The 8,106-nt window shown below is 42.6% G+C and overlaps 1 protein-coding gene across 1 annotated transcript; it reads right to left on the reverse strand.

Moving 5' to 3' along the window:
- Positions 1 to 833: 833 nt before the first annotated feature.
- CD59 (CD59 molecule (CD59 blood group)) lies at positions 834 to 7,740 on the reverse strand. The gene is made up of 4 exons (XM_032188580.1): positions 7,669 to 7,740; positions 5,272 to 5,344; positions 4,455 to 4,556; positions 834 to 2,497 (listed from the first exon to the last, which is right to left on the reverse strand). Exons 2-4 carry the CDS (start codon positions 5,333 to 5,335, stop codon positions 2,304 to 2,306), a joined length of 360 nt encoding a protein of 119 aa, XP_032044471.1. The 5' UTR covers positions 5,336 to 5,344; positions 7,669 to 7,740; the 3' UTR covers positions 834 to 2,303.
- Between the last annotated feature and the right edge of the window lie 366 nt (positions 7,741 to 8,106).

Below are 8,106 nucleotides of genomic sequence, written 5' to 3' on the forward strand. Positions count from 1 at the left end.
TAACTCTCTTCTTTTTCCGTATATCATCTTCTTTTCAGAATTTCCTGCATCCTGGAATAGCACGGAGACCTCCCTCCCACCTTATCATTTATGAGTGGGAAAACCAGAGAATGACTTGAGACAAGATACAGCAAAATTCCTACCAACCAGGTGTTTCGGCTCCACCTTCCCATCATCACCACAGGGCTTCCAAACTCTCCATGCCCAACCTCCCTTCAAAGGAAAACACCAAGTATAAGATGGAAAACAGAATGAGGGAGGAATTCAGGCAAAGACAGATCACAAGAATGAATTTCTCCATGCCCTGATTGCTGCTACTGCAGCTTCCATAACTTATCTCCTTGTTCACATGCTTATAGGGAAAAATAACTCCTTTGTAAACCCTTGCTCAAGAAAAAAGGAGTAATGGCTACAAGAGCAATGAACATTGAGGAGATGCAGAGAATACTCTTTGATGATTAGATGTCTATTAGTGTATAAATTATGGATATAAATAAAAATAAATAAAAGTATTTTAAGAAACAGGTTTTAATTGTGCCAGTAATTTAGAACAGAGTAAACAACTTAGATAATCAAAAACCCCACCAGGCAACAGTGTCAAGTTATCCTGTACTCCAGACACCACTAGGCGTAACAGCTCTGTAAAGCAAATAATCGCTCTGCCAAAACTAACTTACCACAGGCAGCAGCAATCTCCAGGTGAAAGTGGGAGAAGTCTGGCTTGCACTTATCAAGAGCCACTGGATGTGAAGCATGGATGTATCCCACACAGAAACAACTAGAATTATATTCAGCTGTAAGTAGCATGCTGTTAAATAACAACACTCTCCACATTTTCTTTTCTGGAATTTTTATTAATCAAAGACAGCATAGCTTTCATATTTTGAGTGATCAGAGAAATCCCAGTATGCTTTCATAGCTAAGATAAGCTTAACCAAAAGATGCACTGCAGAATACACGATGGTTTGGAGTAATACAGTGCTGTCCCCTGCTTTGTTATGACTGAGTGAACTGGTGTCACTGGTGCCCTGGACAGCACTAGCTAGGGTCCTCAGAAAGAGAATATGTCATTGACAACGGACCGTGACTCTTGCAGGAATATGCTAAGAGTTCCAAACGAGACAAAGGAAAATTTCACATTGTACTCGACTGATAGGCTCCCTAAATCCAGGGGAAGCATCAAAGGTCTGTCTCCACCACTGAGTCAGAACAATGTGCAGAGTGCTCGAGCTCTGGAAGTTGTACACATAAAACTGAGTGTTTTTTTCTGCATGCTGTATAAATATACATATATTTTGATTGGCATTTAGAGTTGCATAAAAGTCAAAATATAAAGTTCTCTAAATTTTTGTTTAATACTCTTATGTGGAAGCTTTAAGGATTAAGTTTACCTGCCCATGTTTTCAAAAAAGCAAAAGCTAATTATACGGGAAAGTAAACAAGTTGTGTCATTTTAATTCCTTAGCATTTTATAAACAACTTTCAGTATAAGGAGAAATATTCAGTGCAAAGCACATGCTTAGCTTAAATCCTAGACTTTTAAAAAAATATAAGCAAAACTGAAATAAAAATAAAAGCCTAGAAAGGAAGCTAGTATATGTTGTCTGCATGCTCACAGAAATATAAAAAGAGGAAGTGCATTCCCCACTTATAGCATTAATTTTGTTTTGGTTTTAAGAAATTTAGATGCTTTCTTCCAAAGTAGTCATACTGACCATTGTTACTGGCTTGAAAAAAGGAAGATAAAATGTTACAATGACAGGAACAAAGAGTCTACATCACTTGAAATCAAATACTTCAGCATTTGTCATGAACACCACAGCAAGTTTATACTTATGATCCAACACTTTCTGTGTTGAGGGTAAACACACTGCTCGGTGTATGAAAAAGGTAACATCCAAAAAAAAAAAAATAGAAATCCCAATGAAAAATAATTAAAATTCATGGGACAATAGGACAGTTTTCTGGCCCAAGACCTACCGCAATCCTTCCTCTCCACTTAACCCACTGAAGTTTGCTCAGGTTCTCCACAAGATGACACTATTTCAGAACAAGGTATTTTCCCCATGCAGATGGCATGGCAAAACTCCTGAATTCCCTAAAACATTAACAATACAAGTCCTCCTTCACGTGAATGGAGACAGTGGTTTAACAGATGTAGCCTTAAAAAAAAACGTAGAAATCAAAATTAAAGGGTCAAGCTTCAGTCCGGTTAGGAACTGAAAATGCAAGAAGTGCAATTCAGGAAAGAGTTAATGATTTTGTATAATTTCAGCTTGGAAGTACAGCATAGATAACGGTTATTACAGAAGCATCCATAACATGGTCATTACAGAGACAATACTGAAAGCTGCTTTGTTAACTGCAGTAATTGTGCTCTCATTGCACAAGTCTTGTTGGCAGCAAAAGTATTCAAAATTATCCAACTGGTAGAATACAGCAATATCATTCACATTGCACTGGGATATCTTCCAGCAGGAGGACGTTCTCAGTTTACCTGCAAAATAATTAAACAGATTAAGAGTAATTCAATTTTTGGTATGGAGAGAGAATCACTGACTAGACAATGTACTCGCTTTTTTTTTTTTTTTTTAAGCTTTTTTTTTCCCCTCTCCGGTTGTTTTTAAGTTTCCGAATGTGATTTCACTAGGACTTTGGTAGTGTAAATATTGATAGAAAGTTGTAGTCCTGTATCCACAGCACGCTCTTGTATATGTACATATGGCTAAAAGATGTATGTTATATATATTTAAATATGTAAATACAAATTACTTATTTTTATTAAACTATATATATATATATAGCGCTCAGCTAACCAGTGCTCCTCATTCAGACTAAACAACACTCTGGGAGATATGCGGTTAGAGCTTAAACAATTCTTCCTCTGGGCCTCCTGCCAGACAAAGATAACACATAACCTAACTCGTCTGCTAATTCACCGCGCAGCTCTTGCATTGTCCTGCAGTCCAAGTGTTTGCCTCCACCAAGCTCAGAGCAAGTCCAGTAACTCAAGCTCATTTTTGTGCTGAAGGCAAGTCCCATCACATGTGACTGGCTTCATTTCTACATGCAACACGTGGAAGACACAGCCTGAAGAGCAGAAGAGCCTTCCCCTCTTCTCACCTATTCTCCGGAACACCAGAACTGAACCTTTAGCAAGGACTGTCCCAGGAAGATGGCAGTCCCATTCCATATTTGCTCCTGCTGTCCAAAGACAGCACGACAGTCTTTCAAGGGCAGAAGGAATCAACTGGGAAAATGAGAGATTATTTCACTTCACTCAGTATTTCACTTTCAAGGGACCTGCACTAGGAAAACAGCTGCCGGAGATGACCTAGTGCAGTGCTCTAGGCTGGCAGGTCCATTTCTGTATACCTTGCACATATGCATCCGGCTCTCCGGCAGGAAAATACGATTGCAAACATCTTCATTTACAAGGTGCACAATGCCAAGCTGTCATTTTGCCTGGACACTGGGGGACCTCCAACTAGATGGTTATTAGCTTCAGAATCTCTTTGTTAAAAAAAAAAAAAAACAATTACAAGGCTGTGCTGAGTAAATCACAATCCAAAGGAAGTCTGGGAGGATTGCCACATTTTCATTTCTGCCATTTAAACAGAATGCGAACTCCAGGACTCCAGAGAGACGAATAAATACTTTGTTACAGAGCTAAAATGGCCTTCAGCTGAGGTATTTATCTAGCATCATATTAACCCTATATTTACATTAAAAATTATAAACCTTAGAATGACCACAATTAACTTCAAATTCAGTAAACAGTTTTCTCTATGCTTTCATGAGCTTACCCACTTTAACTCCTTAGAGGTAACAAGTCTAAAGTAAAATGTGTGCCAGCTACAAATTCAATAAACAGTGAGTTCCTTTTATGATATTCTAGTTTTCCAATGAATACACTGTCACTCAGAGCAACAGTCAAACATTATTCAACAACTAGGAAAGTAACTCCATGCCCCTGAATATCCTTGACCATGTTCCTTAGATGCAGATAAATTCACACCCAGGAAAATATAATTTTTTAAATAATTTTTAAAAAGACCAAGTCTTTAGCTGCAAGTTTATTGTACAAGTTACACATGCTTTATCTGTTTTTAAAGTGTGACAAATTCAAGACAAACATTTTGTATTTTATAGTCAATGCTGTCTGCTTTTTCTTCTAGCCACTACTGTGTTGTTTTTTTCCTTTATCTGTATATACTGATATCTATGCACGTGCTAGTACACATATAAATCAACTGTCTAAATCATCGTCATCTTTATCAGTTGCTTTCAAGTCAAAATATGTCAATTCACTACAAGCACGACCTTCATGTTTGCATTCAAAGCCGTCTTCTGCATGAGGCTAAAAATGCTTGTTATGGCCAGATTAGAAGTGCACAGACAGTGAAAATTGAAACAACCATGTTTACTTTAAGTCTGTAGGACAGCATACATACCAAATCTCATCTGCAAGCAAGCATCTTCAGTTGATAAGCAAGTATTATTGGTCTTGCACAAGGAAGGGCTGTTCTCACAGTGGTAACACCTTAGGGCATAACCTAAGAAGACAAGGTTTTACCTTTACTGAATAATAAAGCGCTGAAACATTATCAGCATTAATAAGAAAAATGGAAGAACACCAGCTGCATCTAAATGTCGCAAAACATATCCATGGTTGTTAAACTAAAGACTCCAGACGAAATGTACAAGCATTATTGTTAGGTTAGAGGTTGAACTTGGTGATCTTGGAGGTCTCTTCCAACCTAGATGATTCTGTGATTCTGTGATATTGATACTGGCAATGTTGAAAGTAAGATTCTGAAGCATGTACTTGTATCATTTTGAAATATACTCATCTTCATGTCACCTGCAGAATAATGTATTAAAATTTTGCTTCTTTTACCTTAAAAATTACATTTTCCAAACTGACAGACAAAAGATACTTTTATCAGAATTTTATTCTATTCTTTTTTTTTTTTCGTCATTTCTCCCTCATGCTATACACCTAGTTTCCAATTTATACCACAGGAATCCAATATTCCATCAGCAAAATCAAACATTTTGTTGCCACATTATGCACCTCTATTCTGACCAAAGACAATCAGCAACAGAAACTCTGCCCTGTTTATAAGGTTACTCTCATTCCCAAAAGTGGTATTAAATAATACAGATCTTTCTTGTTTTTTTTTTTTTTTCCTTCCCAGACATAGTTTCCGTGATTTCTTCACACACTGTCATAACACTGCATCAGCAAAAAGCCTCCTTTGTACTCACCTGAACTACAAAAAGCAACCAGAATGATGCAGACGGTTAACAGGATACAATTCATCTTGATCATGGTTCTTCCCTAGTTTGGAGGCATAAACAGATTTGAAATGTTTATTATATTAAAAGTCGACACAGAACTGGCAAAACATATGGTGAGGAATCAAGGTCTCAAAACTCGACTCCTTTTTAATGAAGTCACTGTCGAGAGAAGCCACAGAAGAAGAGCGAGGAGTGACTCTGCACCTTCTCAGAACAGGGATTTTATTCAGAGCACAGCCACCGGAGGCCCCTGGCAGGCCGCTGCTCAGCCCGCTCTCTTCCTGCTTATCACACCACCCAACGGGCCTCACTAATTCCAACAGCAACCTTCTGCAAGTGCACCTAACACAGAGGTTGCTTAGGTCTGAATGCCTTTGCTTTTACATTAATTCAGCGATAACCCTGGAGCCAGACCGCATTCCCTTCCTCTCTCAGGGAGATCTCAGCACAGATCCGGCTGCCCTAAGGAGGCATTTGCTCCTTCTCTCCCCATACTCCTGCCAGCCCTGCCCAAATGCACACTGAGGTGCTGGCACAAGCAGTTACACACCATGGGACCTCAGGCATGGCTCAAGTCTTCCACAACCGCTGCCATCTGCAAGCAGCAGCAAGATGGGAAAGTCAGGCTTCAGTAACTCCGATGGCAGCAGGAACTGCCAGACAGACTTCTGCATGCAGAGAATGAGCTACAGACAGCAGCGTCTAGCACTAAAACATCCTTGCTATTGCAGAGAACAGGCTCTTCAGACTAAGTAACAAGCAGGCACAGGCACGAGAAGGACCAGCACGTGAGGTAGAAGGATGTGGGACATACTTATCTTCAAAGACAAAGTCGGATTTGGAAGTCCCATGAATTCCAGGAATTCAGATACAGATCTCACTTAAGATAAGACCACAATGAAGCACTCGCATCGCTGCTCTTAACTGTGTTCATATTGCTTGAAACTATTTCTATATGCAGTTAAGAGCCTGGTGTGGCAGGCCATAATCACATCGGGATGGAATTTTTCCTTCCAAAACATTGCCTGTGAACTTCAAAGGATGGTTTTGTTGTAAAGCATTATTTAAATCCTACTGCATTTTATGTCTAGTTATTTTTTCTACTGACAAAAAGCAAGAAACTCTTTTCCTCTGTTTATTGCTGACGTTAAAAATAAAACCCTTCAGATGCGGGATGTGATTTTTTCCAGGGTAAACAACTTTGTGAGAAGCCTTCCAAGACCCTGTATCCAGAGGCTCTTCCCACAAGCGGCATCAATCTGCAGGAGTGCCGTTAGCCCGGCTGTTACAGCAAGGCTGGCGGCTGAAGCGAGAGCCGACCGCAACAAGAACATCCCTGGGCACCGCGCCATCCCAGCGGAGCCCTCAGCCACACTGTGCTGTCAGCAGAGCACGGCAGTTTTGCCTTTTGGCCTTCGCCAGACTCAGAGCAGTGCCAGGAATTGAATCCGGGGAGCACCTGAGCCAACGCAAGTCTGCTAACCACTTAAATAAAACCAGTACTTCACCACGGGTAGAGATTTTTGTGTGCAGGAGTGGAGCCTCAGGCATAATGGCCCAAAACATAAGCCCGTCTATATTCAGGTAACTTTTCCCCTCGTTCATTTCTGAACAGAGATTTTTCTGCATTGCATTTACAGTACAGTAGCCTGCTAAGAGCCATTATTATAGCACACGACTGACGTGACAAATAAACACATAGAGTTTTGAGGGAAAAAACAAGAGCAGCAGAAGCAGAAAATACAGAAGTCCTTGTAGTAGCCACCAAGCCATGACCAGAACAACGTAAGGAAGGTTAATAAAAGCCATCACAGCCAGCAGAATAGCTTTGTCACCAGTAACCCTACTGACGTATCTAATTTTGGGGGGAAAAGGAGTCGTATTTCCTCTGCTCCTGTACTGCAGAGAGACGACCCACCGGTAAAACCGCAGCTTTTCTTTTTTTTATAAATAGAAATGCTGCAGCCTGCAATGCACAGCACGGCTCAGGGGCAAGGCAGGACTCCCCCCAGCAAGCCCCCTCTCTCGAGCTGGGCGCTGTGGCTGTGGCTGCAGCAGCAGCAGCATTTCTCCGCAGTCCCCGCGGGCAGAGCCGCTCCCGGGGGGCTGCTGCGGCTCGGCTCGGCGCCCGGGACCACCGCGGGGAGAAGCAACCCCCAAAAAGGGGATGAGGGGGGGCTGGATTTCGGTTCCCCGCGTCCCGCTATAGCGCAGTGCGGTGCCGTGACTCAGCCCGGGGGCTGCCAGGCTTTGTGCCGCCCCAACAACGCTGCCCCCCGCCCTACTCCTCCCTCCCTCCCGGGCCCCTCCGCACCCCCAGCCCCAAACCCCAAAGCCCTAAGCCCCCGGCCCCGCGGCCCTCACCAGCTCCGCCGCCTGCCAGCCCCGCACCGTCTGCCGATGGGGCTGGGGGGCGGCGGTGCCACAGAGCCCGGCCCGCCCTCGGGGCGGAGCGGCGGGGCTGGCACGGCTCGGCACGGCCCTGGCAACAGCATGGCCAACGGCTGCGGCAGCCCCAGGCCCAGGCAAAGGCAGGGGTTTAGGGGATTAAAGAGCTTGGCTCTAATGGGGCCCTAATGAACTGCGAAGGTGCGTAAGGCGCTTAGGGTATTCCTGTGCGCCACTGAGGAAGCAGCAGGACATGCGAAATTGAGACTTGGTAAGTTTATGTTGTAAATATAAAGCTCGTTTCCTAATTCACTTGTAAAATTTTGCTCAGAGGAACTGGACCTTCAGCCATGGGTGGGTGGTTGCCTGTTTTCCTTTCCAGTAACCCATATCGTCACGTAAATGGCATTTCCA

The sequence above is a fragment of the Aythya fuligula genome, chromosome 5 (assembly GCF_009819795.1).
Source record: "Aythya fuligula isolate bAytFul2 chromosome 5, bAytFul2.pri, whole genome shotgun sequence".
Classification (NCBI taxonomy): Eukaryota; Metazoa; Chordata; class Aves; order Anseriformes; family Anatidae; genus Aythya; species Aythya fuligula.

Excerpts from the sequence above, each read along its gene's own strand:
- CD59 (XM_032188580.1), bottom strand. The coding sequence starts at position 5,335 with ATGATCAAGATGAATTGTATCCTGTTAACCGTCTGCATCATTCTGGTT. Across the intron at positions 4,557-5,271 it reads GGTTGCTTTTTGTAGTTCAG|GTTATGCCCTAAGGTGTTAC; the intron begins GTGAGTACAAAG and ends TTGTCTTCTTAG. Across the intron at positions 2,498-4,454 it reads TTGCTTGCAGATGAGATTTG|GTAAACTGAGAACGTCCTCC; the intron begins GTATGTATGCTG and ends ATTATTTTGCAG.